This window comes from Oxyura jamaicensis, chromosome 3 (genome assembly GCF_011077185.1).
Source record: "Oxyura jamaicensis isolate SHBP4307 breed ruddy duck chromosome 3, BPBGC_Ojam_1.0, whole genome shotgun sequence".
Taxonomy (NCBI): Eukaryota; Metazoa; Chordata; class Aves; order Anseriformes; family Anatidae; genus Oxyura; species Oxyura jamaicensis.
In genome coordinates, this window is record NC_048895.1 from 98944324 (window position 1) to 98965641 (window position 21318).

The window sequence follows — 21318 nt, forward strand, 5'->3', positions numbered from 1 at the left end:
ACCAGCAGAGTGAATAATCATATATGCCTTTTCAGTTAGGAAACCAAATTAAAATAGTATAGAAACAATGCTCTTATGGCATGCTGCTGCAGACTGACACTCTTCATTACATTTTTATGTACACATGTAAACCTGCGGTTTCATTTGGTGTTCAGTACAACATAATTTGACCAGATGTTCACATCTCCACTGTGATACATTTTGTGAGGAATTTTAATTGTGAAGACAGGATAATTCAGGCATAGAACTATTCAAAAAGGGTTACATCTTATGATAGAGTAAAGGTTTTTATTTTTTTATTATTTCTCATCTGTCTTGGCTTAAAAATCATTGAATTATATTTTCACTTCAATCTGAGAGGAAAGAAAATGATCTCTGTGAGTTTAGAGAATGTCACACCAGTAGATAAGATCTGGAGGACAGTTGAAAATGGAGATGGGATGGAAATATTTACACAAACCTTAATTAAACATCCTCCGCTATGTTGCCTTTAGCTCAGGAAATACGTTTTTGTTACACAGGTGACTGCCAATGACACATTATCCACAGGGATGGATTGCCTGCCCTTCTACCGCTCATCTCCTGCATGTGGCACTGGTGATCATAGTATTCTCTTTGGAAATCTGTCAGCCATAAATCCAAGACAACAGATAAATGGTTTAACATCTTTCCTTGATGCTTCTACTGTCTATGGCAGCACCCCCACTGTTGAAAACAAGCTGAGGAATTTAACAAGTGAAGGTCTTCTTAGAGTAAACAGTAAATATTATGACAACAGTCGGGAATACCTACCCTTTACAGACCAGGTCCCATCACCTTGTGCACAGGACTCAAATGCAAGTGAAGGTGAAAGGGTTGAGTGCTTTATGGCTGGGGACAGCCGATCAAGTGAGGTGACGTCGCTGGCAGCCATGCACACACTGTGGCTGAGAGAGCACAACCGCCTGGCCCGGGCCCTCAAAGCCATCAACAGCCACTGGAGCGCTGAGACGGTCTACCAAGAAGCACGGAAAATTGTTGGAGCTCTCCATCAGGTGGGATGTTTTGTTGCTTATCAACACATTGCAGTGTTGGTTGCAGTGTAGAGCAGAAACAATCACAGAACTTCAACATGTTTCTGAGCGGTTTTGGAGATCATACTAGCCTTTCTGTGCCAACTCTTTCTGTGCTTCTACTCTGGCACATTTAAAGTTCACTCTGTTCTCTACTTTCCTAAATGCCTTTCCTGAATTCACTTTCCTGAATGTCTTTCTCCTTGGTTTGTTCAGACCAAATATCTCAGTGCTATGATTTTAATGGCAATTTCTACTCCGCTTCATCTTTCTGCTTATTTCTCCTGTGTCTTTTTGTCTGTTGAAATCTAAGCCTTTTCAGATGCATTTCTTTGCAGTTATGGTGTTTTTGTTGGTTGTGGTGGTGGTGATGGTGGTTTGTTTGTTTGGTTGGTTGGTTTGGTTTGGTTTCTTTGGTTGGTAAAGGAAGCAATTAAAAAGTTATGTTTCTGCATTTATATATTTATTTTCTTATAATAATTATTTAAAGAAGTAACTTGTAAAAATGCTTGTGCATTCCTTAATGCTGTATTAATATATAAAATTCAAGGTCTAATCTCTATAGGATATATTTCCATAGGAGATGGAAGAAATTAACATGTGAAAAGTACATAAGAGACCATAAGAATATTTAAATTACACCTATGAACAGGAAGATCTATTCCCGCTCAGTGTTTTTTTCCTTCATTTTCTTCTTTTTCTTCTTCTTTTTTCTTTCTTTTTCTTTCTTTTTCTTTCTTTTTCTTTTTCTTTTTCTTTTTCTTTTTCTTTTTCTTTTTCTTTTTCTTTTTCTTTTTCTTTTTCTTTTTCTTTTTCTTTTTCTTTTTCTTTTTCTTTTTCTTTTTCTTTTTATTCTTATTGTTATTTTTCTTTTTCTTTTTTATTTCTTTTCTTTTTCTTTTTCTTTTTCTTTTTCTTTTCCTTTTTCTCTTTCTCTTTCTCTTTCTCTTTCTCTTTCTCTTTCTCTTTCTCTTTCTCTTTCTCTTTCTCTTTCTCTTTCTCTTTCTCTTTCTCTTTCTCTTTCTCTTTCTCTTTCTTTTAATTTCTTTTTCTTTTAATTTCTTTTTCTTTTTCCTCCTGAAATAGCTATTCAGGCTTTAACTTTTATTTTCCTCACTGTCACAGTTCATGTGCTCAGTGTGGACAGCTTCTGCTCATGCAGAATATAGCATAAACTGCAGTGATCAAGCACAGTTCAGTCAGACAAGCAAACTGATCAGTCAACGCTTCATGCTCAAACAGCCTCATTTACTTCCAAAGTTCACACCAATCCCTCCTTTTCACCGCCTTTATCCCTATCCCTGAATTCCCACAGTGTTTCACACATTCCAACAATCACCAGTGTTTCACCTCAGTGTATTACACATTCCAACAATGCATTTTTTCAAATATTGCATGCATGCCAAGTTTTACATAGTCCCCAAGTCCTTTTCTCCTTGCATTCCACTATGAGTCCTACCTCCTGTTAGCCATCACTCATTTAGCTTGCCCAGCATTCAGGTGACAGTTTCTTTCATTGTCTCATCTTGGTGGATTCATCCTCAGGTTTGGGGTATGGCCACTCTCTTTGGTTGCCTCAGAAAACAGCCAATCCCTCAAGCCCTTTTTTGATAGTTTGGGTACTCAGGTTACTCCACCTGGCATTGCTCCTCTGATCTTCACCAGGACTTTTGCCTTTATGGAGATTCACCATTAATGCTATATCAGGACCAGAATAAATTGAAAGCTAGATGACTTTCATATGCTTTCTCACTATTAGAAAGAGATTATTTGGTGTCAAAAAAATAGCTGTTTTGAAGTTAAATTGGGGGAGGGGTAGGAAAATGTCACTTTTACAATAAAACACATATACTCTCTTCTGTCAGAAATTTTAGTTAATAAAATATGCATAATACTTCCTGTAACAAACCACCTTCCTTCTCTGGCTTGTTGTTATTTGCACTTAAAGCCAGATAATTTCAGAAAAAAATAAGACTAATTTAATTTAGTCAGTCCTTTTGAAAAAAAAAAATCCATTCTTTTTTTTTACATATTTTATTTACTTTAACTATGTCAGCTCCTTTGCTGTAAATGTGCTCTTTGCTTAAAATAATTGCACTGACAAGTCAAAATGGTTGTTAGTATTTGTTAGAAGAAAAGTGAAAATCCAAAAGCAGACTCCTTTGTGTTCAAGTACTTCTGATCTATGTCCAGTAGCATTATGGCCTGAAGGAAGATACTTTGTGCAAGGTAATATACTGCATAAATCTGGGCTACTCATTTTCTTTACCAGTATCACAGTCTAATAAGATTTGCTTATGGCTCGTTAGAACTGTGTTTCAGTTATATTAGGCTGGTTCAGAGATATTAATTTAAGAGAGATAATTGGAGTATCTCTGTTAATGTGGTTTGCTAACCAGCACAGTAATGACAGCTCTAGCTGAAGTTACCTTGAGATCTCCACTCTAAAATTGTATTTCAGTTGCTACACATTGCTCAAATTCTCTCTTTTGGGAACGAATAATTTCAAACATAATTTTTGCCTGCTGCTATGTAATTACAGGTAATTGAACAAAAAGCCTTCCTTTCTTTCTAGAATAAGGAAATGAAATATATATATATATCTAGACCATGCTTTTCCTCCTAGATGCTTTCTGACAGCATAAGTAGCTCTAGTGGCAAGCATTTAATAGTAGGAACCTGACAAAGTTACCAAACTTAACAATTGCCTGTTATTGTCTTGGACAAAACAGACTTTTTTTTTTTTTTGCATTGTTGGCATGTTTCATTGGTAAGTAGTAGTTTAAATAAGCCATAACAGTGGTTAATTCCCTTCTTGTATTTTATGTGAAAGACCCATGCTTAACTCTGAACTATAAGTGCTGCAATATGCTGTAGTAAAAAATATATACCTTGATTTATACAGTGTTTTGTGAAACAAACTAACAACAACAACAACAACAAAAAAAAAAAACAGCTTTTTTATTGTCATCTGCTTAAAAAAAAAATGAAACTAACTCCTTGTTTCAGTTATTCTTATGAGACAACAGAATGAGCAGAATCAGGACACAGAGTCACAAAATCGTTAATGTTGGAAGAACTCCTTTAAAGCTATTTGAGGGAAAATAGTTTAAATTTGTTTTTCCTTTAAAAACTGTAGACAAAACAGGAAAAAAAACATTAAGTTATGGAACTGCTAGAGTTTTAACATTACTGTTTCATATATATGTGGTTTGCAAGTTGAAACTGCATGCGTGTGCTGGTTTCATTCTGATGTGCTGTTTGGACTGAGAATGCCGAATGAAGTGGCACTAGTCAAAGAGTGATGCAAGAGTTTCACAGATCAGTTTGATTCAAGTTCTCTTTAATTTCTCATGATTTCAGAGAATGATCTCTGAAATAATGGTGTTACTGTCAGTTGATCCCACCTGTAGCTGACAACTGCATTTAGTTTTCAGTGTGTAGTTTTTTTTTTTCTCTTCCTTCTATACCTTCTTGTGTTCTCAAAGTATCTTACATCCATACTTCTCTGCCTTATACTTATGTGTGGGCTGAAAATGGGTCTCTTATGTAGCTGACATACTTTAACTGATGTAAAATTATAGGGTTCAACATGGCTAACATGGATGAAACTTGTTTGTGAAATTGGATCATTAAATAACTCCTCTCAGAGCTTAAACTTAAGCTTTAACTATGAAATGATAGATGAAAAAGAGATAAATAATAAATGTTATAAAAGAATGTGTTTCACTCTGACATAACTCATGGCTATAAAGAGTATAGTTCAGACTATTGACTGAGCTATTATAATGTGTTCATTATTTATTAATGTGTATTTATAATGTGTTTATTATTTATTAAGACTTGAATTTTCATACAATCAACCTTTATAAAAGTGTTTAGGGCTTCAATATCAGCTGCAAATTCTTTCATATTTACTATGGGAATTTCATACAACTGTATATAGTACTTTAAGAGATTAAACACAATCAATATATTTGCCTATTCTCTGTTATTTCAGAAAACTTTCCAAAGCACAGGAGCTTCATTTAATTGGCTCTTCATTGCCTCAATGAGGTACTACTATTCTCTGGCCAATGAAAAATATTAGTTGCCCTTTTAGCCTTATTTATTCTTACAGTCATTCATATATTTTTATATATTCTTTTGCAACCTTCTTTTTATCTTCCTTTTCCATCCTTTATGTCAAATTCACAGCTTTCTGGAAAATGTTGGAGGAGTTTTAGAAAGTCTGCTGAACCTAATGAGGAAGTAATATGAGTTTCTTTATCTTTTGAAACATATCTGAGATAGCTTTTAACATGAAAAAAAAAATATCAAAAAAATATGAAATTATATAACTTATTTTCAATTAACTAATGTATGGATGAATTCCACTGGAGGTGGCCCATCCTGGAGGCAAATCCAGTCAGGATGCTTGCTGAGTTCATAAGGACATTTCAGTATCCCTGTTGCAATTCTGCCTTCTGAATGAGAAGGATGCTGCCTTTCATACAAAGCCTGTTTGACTTTGAGTAGTATTTGTATTTGCAGGTCAAGATTCAGTTACTTTCTATACACAGTGTATAGATTCATCATGCTATGATGAATCCATACAAGGCCTCTTCTGACAGTGTTATTATTTAGATTCTCTCTGGATTATTATCAGATGTTTGATCGTATTGCTAGGAAATCAGAATTTTATTTTCTCTGACATGACTCAATTAATAACATTTAAATACTGTCAATACCTCTGTTACTATCTGGTCATACAGGCTATTAAAGTCATTTAAATACAGAGCACACGGCTTCTATTTAAAAGACAGTGCTCATTTTTCATCATTTTTTACTGAATTGTACATTGAAATGATGACGGCCTTAAGACAGTAGAAATACTGACATTATTGTTAACTTCTATATAAGTTAATATTGTTAATATTGTTAACTTCTATATAAGTTAACTTCTTTATGAGGTTTCTGTGGAATTCTGAGTTGATTCTATGAGGTGCTAAATGTCTCTTAAGAGGAACTTGGATTACCACTAATCCACTAATGTCATAAATGCCAGAAGGAGCTGAGACCACACCCAAAGTTAATTTATTCTTCATAAATATATTCAAAATAAGTAATAAATGGCAGCATGGTTTATTGTAGTTGCTCGTATTTTCTTCTTATAGAACTACCTCTTTCTGGTTCTGATTTTATTGACATATTTTTAGACAAGACTGTTCCTTCTTTTCCACAGAAGAATCTCAATTGTGGAAGAAAAACTGTATTGAAAGAAGGTATTATGCTTTTTATGCCAAATATGAAAGGGAAAAAAACTTTCAAATAATTCTTTCATAGCAGGGAGTGTATGCAAAATAATTTTAAGAAAAATAATTTTGCTGTTTCTGAGCTGTTTACACCTTCTTTAAACTTGTATATATGTCAGTTAGAACTTGTAGTGAGCCTGTCCTTGTTTTCATGCAGACAAATTCAGGTGAAGTATGTTCAGAGTCTACATGCTACTTTGGATGTGGTTCTCTGTCAAATTCCAGATTCTTTCTGTCAGTATAATTTTTCTACTTTATCACCTTAGTCTGTATTGTCTAAAGATCACCTCTACTTGATGGAGCTTTTTTTAGCCATCATAAGTTTCCATCAAATATATGTCTCTCCTAGCTCAAGGCAGGCGTATGACTCCTTTTTACCTTTACCCTTTTAGTTTTCATGTCTAGAAAAAACAATCCCTCTTTCCCTGCCAAGGAAACATAAAATTCAGATCTTGCCTCTGGAGCAAGTGAAAAATCTGAGTTGCCCTTTCATTTAGGCAATCTGGCCTTTATGGGCTGCTTAGCTTCATATTTCATTTGCAATGAGCCAAAAAATGAGAGTCATATCAGGATGTTTGTGTCCAGAGCTGATCTAGACCTATTTAAGGTTTCTGCATGTCTGTTAAGATGATGGCAAAAAAAATACTTATATCATTTTCTACCCATTCTTTTGAATTTGTGGGTACAAGTGCCTCATTCATGCTTCCATGTCACACTTAACCCCAAGTTAAGATGAATGAGGCTTGGAAAACCTGTATTTCTGTCCTTTGTAGTAATGAAAAAATGTGTCATTATCTTGCCCATAAAAACTAACTAAATCTAAAATTAGAAGGAATTGTTGCTTTGCAAAACCTTTGTAAATGTAGGAAAAGTTTAACTTCTCCATTGACAATGTCGGTATTAATTTCCAACAATTATTTAATTTTAATTTTAAGCTGTATTAAAGGACCTGTAAAGAGAATTCTAACTTATTCTTTCAAATATTGTGCTTGCTGCATGACCTAACTTAATATACATGAAAATATTAAGATGTTGTGAGCTCTGCCTTATGAGAAAAGTGTGTGAATTCTGCAGGGGCTTGTTTGTATCTGTGTCATGCTTAAAAAGATGCAAGTTTCTTATACAGTCATTTTGTGACAGCTAGCTTTTCAGTATTCACTATACCAAGCTCAAAGTACATTTACTCAAAGTATATTTTACTGCACAGTATATTGAATCTATAATGTGTTTTGTTGAATTCACTATGCTTCATATTCATCCTGTTATGCTTTATTGAGTGCAGTGTAATCTTTAGCCTATAATATACTTTCATTTTATTTGGTATATTATTTCATTCCACTTTTTTTTTTTTTTTTCCTCAGTATTACCTATATGATTTTTTTTTTTTTCATGCGACTGCAATACTAACATATTGCAAAAACATTTGTCAGAAAGTGTTTATCACCATTTTCATGTTTGAAGTGTGTTTTTTAGGAGTCTATAAATTGGCTTGAGTTTAGTATAAAATGTCTACCAAGGGATTCTTGGCATCAGTATTTTAAAGTTTGGATGTTTAAAATATTCAGTAAAGAGGATTTGTGTCACATATATATGTCTGAAAATAGAATCTGTTCCTATCAACAACCATTCATGAATGCTTTTATAGTAATTCATATTTTCCTTTCTCTTTTTAAGAGCATTTTAATTTATGCTATCACAATCCAGGTTTTAAATATTAGCAGATTCCTAAGAGCTGGATTTACTCCCTTTGGACTGGAAGTGAGCAATATTGGTACTCTCTGCTGAGGAAGGTTTGGTCTAGCTTTTTTGGTAGGAGGTTAAAGGAACCTCACTAGTGTACACAACCCTGACACTGGTTCTCTTCAGTCATTTTTCTCCTGACTACAATAAGTACATTATTATTTACCAACTCACATGTTCATCATGCCAAATGCTTGGGAATAGATGAGTGATGAAAAAGGCATTCTATACATATAAACCACTACTTTTCAACTATCAAAACTCTGAATGATATGTTTCTTTTTCTTTTCTTTCAGATTATTACTTTAAGAGATTACATTCCCAAAATTATTGGTCCAGATGCTTTTAATCAGTATATTGGCCTTTATACAGGTTATGATCCCACAATAAATCCTACAGTTTCGAACATATTTTCAACAGCTGCTTTTCGTTTTGGTCATGCAACAATCCAACCAATAGTAAGGCGATTGAATGCACAGTATTTAGATGATCCAGAACTCCCAAATCTTCATTTGCATGAAGTATTCTTTAGTCCCTGGAGGCTCATTAAAGAAGGTATGTTTTTATTTAAGCTGTTGTTTTATGTGTGTGTGTGTGGAGGGTGGGGGCAGGGGGAATGGGGTTGTGTTGTTTGTTTCCCCCAGAATATTATATCTTTTTTAAATTTACTGGTCTTAAGTTAAGAATGGGAACATTTATTTAATTAATTTATTTACAGCACTGATTTAGGCTGTTGAACAGGTTCCAGAGAATTAATATTAGAACAATTATTTTAGGTAAATAGTCCACTGAATCAGACAGAAATTACCCTCCAGATTAAATCAGTCTTGGTAGATTTACAATAAATTGATGATATCTTATATACTTTTTTAAAAATTATTTAATTATTATTATTATTATTATTATTATTTAATTTTTAATTATTTAATTATTTTTAATTATTTAATTATTTTTAATTATTTAATTATTTTTTTTATTATTATTATCAGGTTTAAAATTTTCTTATACCTGAAGAAACAAGTGGAGCTTTTTCATAAGATTACCACTCTTACGTCAACCTGAAGCAATTTTTTTCATTTGTTTGAATATAAAAGGCTATCTGACCAATGTTTAAAAAATATATAGAAGCATACATTTATTTACATTTGTTAAGAACATTATAATGGTTTATATACATGCTCTAACATTATATTATTTTTGTGTTTAAAGGAGGCTTGGATCCTCTGCTAAGGGGTCTTCTTGCACATTCAGCAAAACTACAGGTGCAAAATCAACTGATGAATGAAGAGTTAACAGAAAAACTGTTTGTGTTGTCCAATAATGGTTCACTTGATTTAGCATCATTAAACTTACAGCGTGGCCGTGATCATGGACTCCCAGGTCTACTGATTTTTCTTAAATTTACTTCCAATCAGTAACTGAACTACCACTGCTTGCTATTTGGTATATAAGTTATTTAATAATAGGTTTTTATCAGAAAAAGTAATACAAATTTCTTTAAAATGCTAATATTTTTGACTTCGATGAAAACAAAATATTGCCCAACATTTTAAATTAGAATAACCTCTGAGTTCTGGAATGTGGAAGACCAGTATTTATGAGTGCGTGTGGGTATGCCTGGTGCAGGTACCTGACACTAGTTCTTGCTGAATCCAGCTCCAGAGGAGAGGGACTTTCTGTCTGCAGCAGCTACTTGATGTCTGCAGGCTGCACCCTGCCTGTTGGAGAGGTCTATTTAGACACAACCTTGTTGGCTGGACTGAAAGTAAAATGTGTTGAGATGTCCCCAGGAGTGGTATAGGTAGCTTAGATGTACATGTCACTTTGAGAAACATTAAATTTTTATGCCCAATTTTTGCATTAGATTTCTTGCTCCATGCATCAAATAAACTCTCAAGGACTATGAGCCTATCAGGCCATGGGCGTACAAGTTTAGAGAAGACTGTGCTGGTTAATTTAATTACATTGGCTGTTAAAATCTATGGTAGGTTTGCAGTCGTGACCCCCTGCCTGATCAGACCACTAGTGTGCATGAATAAGGAGCAAATCTGGCTGTCCTTCTATGCTCCAAGCCTGATGTTCTACCCACAGAAGTAGGACTGACTGATTGTCTGAGGATGTTATGTTTCTGGATGACAACTCTCTCCACTTCTTCTGTTAAAGCTGTGGGACACTGTAGCTAGGAATGTGGCCCTGGACAGTAGAAATGAAGTCTGACTCCAGCCTGTAAGTTTAAAGCTCTCAGCTACACTAGAGTAGAAATGGAGTTTCGGTCTCCAGGACCAAAATGCAAGTATTGTTGAGAGGTGGGGGAAGTTAATTCTATTGACACAAAAGAATTATATATATGTGTGTGTGTGTGTGTGTGTGTGTGTGTGTGTGTGTAATTTTATTTATTTTTTATTCCCAGGGAACCTGACATATGTTTTAGGACACTATGCTTAGTAATGTATTTTAGTCACTAACTTAGTTCAGGTTACTTCTTGTCCTTTCTTCATCCCAATCTGGTCTGAAAATGTCAACACAAAGTGCATGCTTCTGTTTAGATCAGCTCAAAAATAACCCTTTATTATCATATTATATGTTTTATAATAAATAGTGAAGAACTTAAAACCTTGTTTTCCTTCATGAAAATGATGTAAAATTTGCATACCTTGTTGTTTCAGATCCTGCCATAATTTCTCCAATCAACTTAATCAATAATAATATGTCTATTTTTAGACATAATTGTCCAAAATTGAGATTAAGGTTGTCAGAATCCAATGCTTTTAAACTTATTAATTTAAAATATCATGTTTATAGTCAAGTCTAATCTTCCTTTTAACATCTTATTTATAGGTTATAATGACTGGCGTGAATTCTGTGGCTTACCAAAACTGGAAACTCAAACTGACCTAAATACAATAATAACCAATCAGAAAGTCACTGAAAAAATCATGGAATTGTACCATAATCCTAGCAATATTGATGTTTGGCTTGGTGGTATAGTAGAAGACTTTCTTCCAGGTGCTAGAACTGGTCCCCTGTTTGCATGTATAATTGGAAAGCAAATGAAAGCACTAAGGGATGGTGACCGGTAAGCTGATTCATGCTGTGGAATCATTTGTATACTAATCAGAACCAATGGTCATCTTACAGATATGTAAGGCTACTTCCCAGAATGTAAGACAACATGATGCTTATACATGCTTTAAACAAATTATTCACTGCCAGTTCCTAATTTTTATTCTAGTTCCTCTAGGAGTTGTTGGGTGAGCTTTTGCTTTTCCTTCTTTAGTCTGTATATAGTTTCAAATCCAGACTTACAGATTGTTTCTATGGTACTGAAATGACCAACTTTCTAATTCTGGTGGAAATGCAAGGTGCCAACAGCAGTTAATTGTGCGGGGGCAATTAAATTCTGTGTGGATGGATGTAGCACTGTACAGTCTTAGCTATCCAGTCCCTGAGGGCTGCACTACATTCAGGGTCCTTAACTGGAAGGACCTCAACATTTTCCACAGCAAACAGCAAATTCAGAAGAGATATTTTGAGAGCTGTAATACAGGCTTCCTAGAAAAGTTAATAAAAACACCAGGTTTTATGGGATTCAGGAATGCAAAGTACTCTCAAAACAGCCTTATCAGACAGAGGAGAGGATCTTCCGTCACCTAATCCTGCACAAGTGCCACCAGTACAACACCCCACACCAGAAAGGCAGCAGGAATGCAGTTTCAGGCCACAAAAGGGTGTGAGGTGTTGCTTTATCATATTTCTGTTCCTGAAGCAATTACAAAACCAACCTTTTTTTCTTCATTTCCGTGATATATACTTGTGGCAGTAATTTTGAATCTCCTGAGAGGACTAATTTTAAACGTCTCTCATCATGCTAACAGTGGTGTTTTAAGTACAGCTGGGTCCTTCCTCTCACCTTTACACTCCTCTCATAAGTCACTGTTGTGGAAAGAAGCCATTATGTAAATAAGCATCCGAGGCAGAATTTAAATCTGAACTTTAAAAAATGTTAATTAATTAGCTCACAGGAAAAACCAATGTTAATCATAAAGGTGGTATCTTATTAACACAAACTGTATAGACAGCAAACATTCCACTCAACACTGTTAAAAAAAAAAAAAAAAAAAAAAAAAAGTTGTAAGTCTTCTGAATTATACAGGTATCCCTGACCTTATCTGGGGAAGGATATCTATTGGGGTCCTTCTAGCTTTGCTTCTATTTTTCAGTGTCTTATGACACTATTAACATTAATTAAACCTAAGATAATTTAACATGTTAACTCCAAATTGTTAATGTCCTAATGCTAAATAAATTCCCCAAGTTTCTGTCATAATTTTTTTATGACAGCTAACCTAAATGCAAAATGATATTCAGTTATTGAGACTATGATAAGGAACTATTTATGAAAGTTAGGAGGGTATAATGTTATCATTGTCTCACAGTAAGAGTGGAAAAGTCTAAAATTCATTGCAGTGACTTGTCACATGCTGTATCAGATAGTACCTGTGTCTGCATTAGCAACACTACATGCATACCAGATACAATAATTGATGTGTCAGTAAATAGGAATTTCAAAACATCTTTTTGAACATACTGGTTTAAGTTCATAAATAAACAATAAACAGAATTTTTGGCTGACTTCATCCTCTTAGCCTTAAAATCTTCAGTCAGTAATATGACAAAACAAAGGGCTTTCTTTTTCCAGTGTATTAAACCCAGGCCCTATCTGGTCAAATCACCTGGTCACCTGGAACCAATTGTTTCCATTCCATCTGATGTTACTTTATTTTTTTGTTCCTTCCTGCTCTGAATCCCCCTCTGATCTCAGAATTTGTAATGACTGGATGAAAGACCTGTAGCTGACTTTGCCATTATTTGCATAGGGATTGTGCAGAGGATTGTGTCTCTATTTAATTTTATGTTATTTTATTTTTTTTCTTCTTTTTTGCTTTAACCCTGTAAAATTCACCTGTAAAATTTTGGTGATCTGATACATATCTTTTGGAGCAACCTTTGTTAGACAAATCCCCTAGCTGCTGGGTAGATTAAAAACTAATGATCTGCTCAAGCCTTCTCAGCAGTGTAGACAAAACTGAATTTTGTGATGAAAGTAGAATAAGTTTTAATGTACATGAAAGAAGAAAATAGAAGGTGCAGGGGAACTGATCGAAGCAAAGCCTTTGACAGTTTTGGATATGTGAAAGATTCTGGTAAGAGTCAGTGACATTTCAGGATGTTCTGAGAAGTCTGGGGTCACTGTGTAGGTGAGAGTAGAAGGAAGGTGTCGTGTCCCCCGTCCCCCACCCCCCCTTTTTTTTTTTCTTTCTTTCTTTCTTTTTTTTTTTTTTTTTTTCTCTCTCCGCCCCCCTCTTTCTTCTGTGATTCTTATCACAGTGCTCCTGAAGTATGGGACATTCACCCCATCCCTGGTTGTGTAGATTCCCTCCTCCTCCAACACAGGCAGAGTGGGAGAGGTTTCCCCCCAAACTATCTTGCCAAAAGCAACTATTTTCCTGTACCTAAAGCTTGTTCTGCAAAATTTCACATGCACTTAGCTTACTTAACTAAGTTTTATGACTCTGAGTGACTTTGCACTTCTGAGGAAATTTCTGTTGGCAGCAGGGTGCAATTTGTCCTGAAAACCCCCATGGGGCACACCACCAGCCCCTACGTTCCTCGGAACACAAACGGGATTATCAGACTTCTCATTTGCATGGAACCATTTCAAAGGGTTCATATTAAACCTAACATACCATACATACACAGGTTTTGTACAGGGTCCACTGCTGTTCCCTTCCAATTAGAGGGGTGTAAACATGAAAACTATAGACAGCCCTTAGTGTTGATCCCCCAATATTACAGGTACCAAAGTCCTGTGTTAATCCTGAGTTCAATTGGTTCAATTGAGTTCAATTGGTTCGATCCTGAGTTCAACTGGTTCGATCCTGAGTTCAATTGGTTCATCTATACTCTACTGGTAATGGTCCTAGGTCATGTTAGCTCAGATCCTGCCTGCCTAGTTGTGGGGAAAATAACTGACCTGACTACCACAGGGGACTATTTTAGCAATTTAACATTGCTTGATAGTGTTTAATATGTAAACAGAGATGTGCTATCAAATTAAAAAAAAAAAAAGCTATTCATGACATTTCTCAATGTATAAAATTAAGCCAAATACACTCTCTGTGATCTGTGATGGAGTTGCCCCATCTTTGTTATAAAAATGATAATATCCTGTTTATCTTTTTTCTTTCTTTTCCCTTTCTCACTAAGCTTCTTTATATTTATATACATTTGTATGTGTGCATGTTCATATTATACATATGTAGTGCATGATATATAACATATAATAAATGATGTTATTATTTAATGTATAATTTGTAATATTTATTATATATTATACATAATATATATTATGTATGCCTATACGTTAATATGGTTCTGCAATACTAGCACTGTTTTTTTCTTTTCTGCCAGCATGCTTTTGATCTGACAAAACAGAAGAAGCATTTAATCTCTCCATTTTGTATGATCAAAATGACACTTGTTGTCTGTAAATATTCTGTTATAGCCAATCTACATACCTACATCTTCTTAGCAAATGGAGGACTGAATGGAGATATACAAAAAAAGCATTCAGTAATACCTGTTTTCATAGCAACAATTCTGTAATAGCAAGAAGTGTTCAAATGTTATGGTATGGGTATCTATTATGGCTGCTCCCATGATTCGCTGTAATATATATTTAGAACAATTTATGAATGCACAGTGAATGCTGGTTTTCATAAGATTAAGTATCCAATTCAAACAATTTACCTTCAAGAATTTTTCTCTCCATATTGTAATTTTTGTGTTTTTGTATCATTACTGAAGAATGATTCTGCATATGTGAATAATTAATAGTTTTACCCATCCGACTTTAACAAGACATCTGAGGTCACCAGTACTGTGGACTCACACTAGTCTTGCCACGACTTGTATTTTGGGTATGCAAAACAGCAGAGTATGGATTTTAAATTTATTATTGTTGAATCCACCTACATTTTGCTGTAATTCTTATTTTCTGGTCTCTTACGTAGGATACTGTGAAAGCAAGAATAATAAGCTCTTTGAATTTAATCTTTTCAAAATAATTCTATTAACCTTTCCAGATTCTGGTGGGAAAATGATAATGTTTTCACTGAGGCTCAAAAACGTGAACTCAAAAAACACTCTTTGTCCCGCGTGATTTGTGACAACACAGGGATTTCTGAAGTGCCAGCAGATGCCTTTCAACTTGGAAGGTTTCCACAGGACTTTAAACATTGTGCATATATAGAGGGGATGAATTTAGAAGCTTGGCAAGAAATCTATCAGGAAGGTAATCTGGTAATCTGGCAATTAACTTTTCTTTTCTTTTATTTTCTTTTCTCTTTTCTTTTCTTTTCTTTTCTTTTCTTTTCTTTTCTTTTCTTTTCCTTTCCTTTCCTTTCCTTTCCTTTCCTTTCCTTTCCTTTCCTTTCCTTTCCTTTTCTTCTCTTTTCTTCTCTTTTCTTCTCTCTTCTTTTCTTTTCTGATGGGAGGATGAGTAATCAACAGTTAGAGCACTGATCGTGGTTACCACAGGTCTTGAGTTCTTGGTCTGTCACAAACTTCATTTTGACATTTGTGTCACTTTGAAAAGGGGTCTTGGTCTTTGTCTCTCTTAAATTTCCCCTCTATATCAGGTTACTGTTTGAAGCTTCACCTTGATAACATGAATGGTTTTGTGAGATACCCAAACATTATGGTAATTAACACAGGAGTTCTTGGACAGATAAAAATACATTAACTAAGATCTCTGTAGAGCACAGTGTTAGAAGGTAATGTTAATTTTACAAGAATTATAAATTGATCATGAGTTTTTCCATATAAGTTCTTGTCCAGAAATGAAAAATTAAATTCTTAATCATCTTAAATCGTGTGAGTAATTTCACTTATGTTAATTTGTAGCAATAATGGAGAATAATGTCAATTTTTGATGCCAAGCTGGAATTTAAAAAAATGTTTTATTTATTTATTTATTTTTATTTGTAGAGGAAACATGTGGAACACCAAAACGGGTGGAAAATGGTGATTTTGTATACTGTTCAGAACTGGGAAAATCTACAGTGATTTATTCTTGTCACCATGGATTTCAGTTACAAGGAGAAGAGCAATTAACTTGCACAAGTAAAGGATGGAACTTTCCAGCTCCTGTTTGTATAGGTATATCTCTACATATATATTTGTTTCTGAAATTTTTAAAAGCTAAAGTCTATCACAGTTTATTAGAAGTAAATTCCTTTCCATGTTGTCCTGAAATGTATGGTTTAAAGGCCTTCCTTTACTTTGTGTTCCCTGAATGTATGTATGAATGAATCTTATGGATGTAGTTCACAAGATTAAAAGATAGTCAGCATTCTGTGTTTATAGGTAGGATGACACAATAACGTGAAACTTCCTTGATCCAGCATTGCTATCTTAATATCTTCCCATCCCAATTCAGCAATCAGGTTGATGATAGGGAAATGTCATTTGAAATTACCTAACTAAGAAAAAATGGCAAGTCAGAATTATACATTGCTCCCTGCTACATTCAATATAATAGCAAACCAGACTGTCGTCATTTTCCTGTAATTGCTTCAATGGATGCTCTAGATGGAAAGTGAACTCTGCACCAGTAGTTGGTGTATTATCCTAGTAAGTTAAGCAAAATTGGCAAAGAAAAAAGTAATAAATACAAGTGAAATTAAACAAATTATTTATCATTCTGTTCCAAACTCCCTATCTCTTCACTCCAATCTGTGGAAAGATTTGCCAGAAGTGAATTATTTCTGCAGGTAGAAAAGTAGAACACATAAGAAATCATTAAAATCAGTTCATTTCATGAACAGTTTCAGAAAAATGATTTCCTGTTATTTTAATTATTCTTTTATCTTCTCTCTTCTTTTTGCCTTATTTTTGCTGTTGGAAGGAAGAGAATAGGGAGAAAGAGAATGTGGCAAATGTTTCATTACGAGACTTTCACTCTTCACAGCTATGAAGTATGAAGTCTTTCTCTGTTCATATTTCAAATGAGTGTTTTTAATGATATGTATGTATATATATGTATCTCTATATGAATACTCTGACTGTTCAGAGTTATGAGAGCATGAGAGAAAATGAAACCTGAAAAGGTTGTATTTAGGAATATATTATGGATGGTGGTAAATTAATTTGAATGCAAGTGCTGCAGCTGATCTGCAATAAAGTCTGCTTATCAGTATTTCTGTGACAGTGGAATAGAAAGCTATTCATTCTAATTGTATACCTGGTATATAAAAAGTCAAATGAAATTTGCAGCTCTTTCCTTTATTCAAATCCTATTTATCCACTGAATTCCACCCACATAAATACCATATAAAGAAATAAAGCTGTTAAATGAATTATAATAAAATCTTTTCAATAGATTAATGTTCTGGCAGCAAACTGAATAAATAAGTTATATGAATGAATCATTCCTTGTCCCAGTTTCTTTTAATATGTTCAGCAATGTAAACAAAAGACTGTATATCTGCTATAGGAAAACAAGCTGCTGCATATATTAAATAAGCAATGCCTTTATTAAAAGAAAACCATCAAAACCCACTTATGCAGATGCTACTTGAGTTTTACAGTAGAAAGCACTTTGTTCCATGTATGTCTGTGCAATGTGTTCCCATTCTTCTAAATGTTCAGCAAATTAGGAATAAGTCAAGCAATATAATGAGGAGCATAGAGCTTAGCATTTCTGCAGATGGTTTCAAAATTACATGCTGCTCTGGAAAAGACAGAGTGGCCTGCTGGCAAAAGCATAGGAATTTGAGAGCTGTTAATTCCTGCTTACTAACTTTGGCTTTGACAGAAATCATTTCTATTGATTCAGGAAGTCATTTAGTGCTAAACTGTGCTACCTTTATATTAAGTGTTATCTTACACTGGATAGAGAACTGTGTTTACTTTGCTTCAATAAAGTACCACTGTCTTTGAGCAGTAGTGTAGGCTGGTGAGATCTTGCATACACTATTTGGTGGTCATAAAATGAGTTAGTTAATAGATAACATGTCTATGTGACTACGCAAGGTGAAATAGCGCCTTTGAATTACAGTGCAGATAAAGTGTGTTCAGGTCTTTCCTTCCCAAAGATGAAACCAGTGGAAGTTAACCCAAAATGTGGTCCTAAAGTGTGTAACACTCATTAAGGAAAATTAATAACTCCCAAACAACAGACTAGTTTCCTGCTTCATAGAGGCATTATGGGAGATATTTCTTAAGGATTCATAAATTTAAGATTATTCCTTGCCTGATTACTCTTTTGACTGTCTCAGTTGACAGTTAGATTTGGACACAGCTGATGCTTTGTATTAAAATTTAAGAAAGGATCAGGTTTGATCCCATTTCCAATGACAGCTTTCCCTAAGTGGTCTGAGAGACAACACTAAGCTAAGTCAGTAAGTTGTTTTTACAGGATCAGTTTCTAATGCTGATGAAAAAAGAGTTACTTACACTGAAGTAGCAGATCAAACATTGTGGTAGGGAAGGAAGGGAAGCAGTATAACCAAAAAGAGAAGTTACTGAAGGCTATTGCCCACATATGGGCTTGCTGCAGTCCTTCCCAAGACAAGGGGTCTGAGACATTGAATAGGCTGACAATTATACAGCACTGATGGGAAACCATCTAAAACAGTGCTGGACATCTATCTTTATGTAACCAAATGAAGAATGTAAGCAAAAATTACACAGAAAGGAGAAAGAGAAATAAGGAAAAACTGCATTCTTTACCTCATTGAGTATTCTCTTTCCTTCACTCTACACTGACTCCCATTCCATTGCATAATAAGACCGTGAAAGGTCTTGGATGGCCTCAGGGAAAATCTGTTTATATGCATCTTCAAATGGGTAATTGTTCATCTGTTCATCATTCTGCCAACATAGTGCCATTTCACAGAATTTACGTAGCTTCTAGGAACAACATTTTTTGCAGTAATATCACAGATTACTGTTATAAATTTTGTATCCAAAGTTAACCTGAATGCTTGACTCTTCAGAATTATTCCTAGAAGTGTGTGGAACCATGTAAGTGTTATTACTTTCATTACTGCTATAAAGCACAGTATGAAGAAAGTTATAGAAGAACTGGAAGTCTTAGGACACAAACACGTTCAAGAAATGTTCTCAAGTATATGGTTTGTATTTTTGAAAACTCAGCTTGTTTACATTTATAACTTCTTGCAGATTACCAAAATAAAATATTTCTTTTTCATTATTTCCAGCTAAGAAGAGAAAAAAAAATAAAGAAGGAAAAAAAAAAAAAAAAAAAGGAAGCATGAAAAAGGAAGTAAAAACAACTTTGTGCTTTAAACTAACAGTGAGGACCTTTGGCAGTATCAATGTGTAACTCAGCAGAAGTGTGTGATAACTTTCACTTCCAGATCCTTGTAGTGGGAGTGTATAAGAAGGTAGTAATCCCTATCTAATTTACAATGATTATTGATCATTGTGTATTTATTTTGCAGACATCAATGAATGTGAAAATGAAATGAATCCACCATGCTCTCCATCTGCTAAATGCATTAACACTAACGGCAGCTACAAATGTCTCTGTACTGATCCTTACAAGCTGGCAGAAGATGGAAGAACATGCATTGGTAATGCTTGTAAACCTACTGTCCATTAAGATTTTCTCTGTTCTTTCTTTTACAATGTTGTAAAAATCATAAAATTAAGATCTATGGAAAAGCTGTTAACACACTTAAAAAATCTACGCACACAGTCTTAGGTACAGTCAGATTCTGTAAAATAAATGAAGGTACTGAATAAATAACACAGACACAGAAATAAGCTTTCATTTTCCATTCTTGTTGTTAATAAACCATTTCCTGAGTGTTTTTATGAAGGGATATCTAATCTGTTTCAGTTCTAATTAGTATCTAAATTCAGCATCTGAATCAGCTAATTTCCACCTATTACATTCCCAAACAGTCAATCCTTTTAGGGATAGCATAAATTATGCACTTCCTTCATTTTCATCATTTCAGCACATCTGGAAGCTGTACTGGGCCTTAAACTCTAGGTTGGGAGCTTGAGTGTAGTTGCACACTGATGCAACTGGGTAGTACCTGTTCTGGGGAAAGAGGGACTAGATCTCTCTAAAACTCCATGAAAACCTACAGTGGAAACTCAAGTAGATTAATATTTTCCTTGCCAAAGTGCCCAAAAGAAATACAGAAACTTTAAAATGCTCAAAACTTGCATATTCAGTGCTGTATGCCACACAACTACACGTTAACTCTGAAACCCACTGAAGGCACATTTACTGTTTCCAGTTTCAGTGAATACTCTGGCTGTGATGTGGGATTGAGCTGTCCATTGTTGTTAATTGCACAAAGAAAACACAGGATGATAATTCCCCAGCAAAAAATATTGTCTCACAAACAAACAAGCAAATAAACAAAATACTTCAATGATATGATATATATGCAGTTGGTTTTCCAGCTGTTGTACAGAACCAATCTTTGAGCCTTTTTTATTGATCTGTGGACTTATTTCTTTCTGGGGTAAAACTAAAAAGGAATAGTGCTAGTCATTCATAGTTTCATCTTTTAAAATACCAGAAAAAGAGAAAAAATACCTCCTTTGTAGGTGTTTCTTATCTTTACTTCCAGTTTATTTCTTTACCCTTTCAACCGTGGTCATATTTCTTTACTTCTCTAAATCCAGAGACAAAACCTGTCTTCAGATTAGCATAAAAAGATTAGTTCACAGCATAAAAGAGATTAGGTATGAGGACACTGCACCAGCATGAATCCACAACAGCTCCAAATATTAGTTAAATTTTATATTTCAAGGGAGGAAACAGATAGTGCTTACAGACAGTGCTACTGTACAAAGTAATTATTGTCCCAGACCAAGCCAAATGTGCTTTTCTAAAGGCCTCATTGGCCTTTTGACAACTCAAACATACAGGTGCAGGTACAGCAGCCCAGGCTGATGAATGACTGATGAATGTCTAGGATGCAAGGCTAGCAAAATCCTGTAGACCAGAGTCACTAGAGTTTGTTGTCTCCATCCTTGACCCATCCTGGTATGCTGACACTAAAGTTTGGTTTGCTAGATCTCTGGAGTCAGTTATAACAGTTTCTGCTGTGTGACACACATTTCTGATTTCATTTCTTCCCTTTAAAGTTTTAAGCTATGGAAGAAAGAGTTCATAGGCAAGT

At 34.6% G+C, this 21318-nt stretch overlaps 1 protein-coding gene across 1 annotated transcript in view; it reads left to right on the forward strand.

The window, feature by feature from the left end:
- TPO (thyroid peroxidase) overlaps positions 1-19799 on the forward strand; it is a 43811-nt gene extending 24012 nt beyond the window's left edge. Inside the window, exons 7-13 of the mRNA XM_035322283.1 lie at positions 522-1034; positions 8383-8641; positions 9296-9466; positions 10925-11162; positions 15232-15440; positions 16136-16306; positions 19615-19799. Of these exons, the coding sequence (XP_035178174.1) occupies positions 522-1034; positions 8383-8641; positions 9296-9466; positions 10925-11162; positions 15232-15440; positions 16136-16306; positions 19615-19775 (1722 nt within the window). The 3' untranslated portion in view covers positions 19776-19799. The remainder of the gene's footprint in view (positions 1-521; positions 1035-8382; positions 8642-9295; positions 9467-10924; positions 11163-15231; positions 15441-16135; positions 16307-19614) is intronic.
- Positions 19800-21318: the final 1519 nt, after the last annotated feature.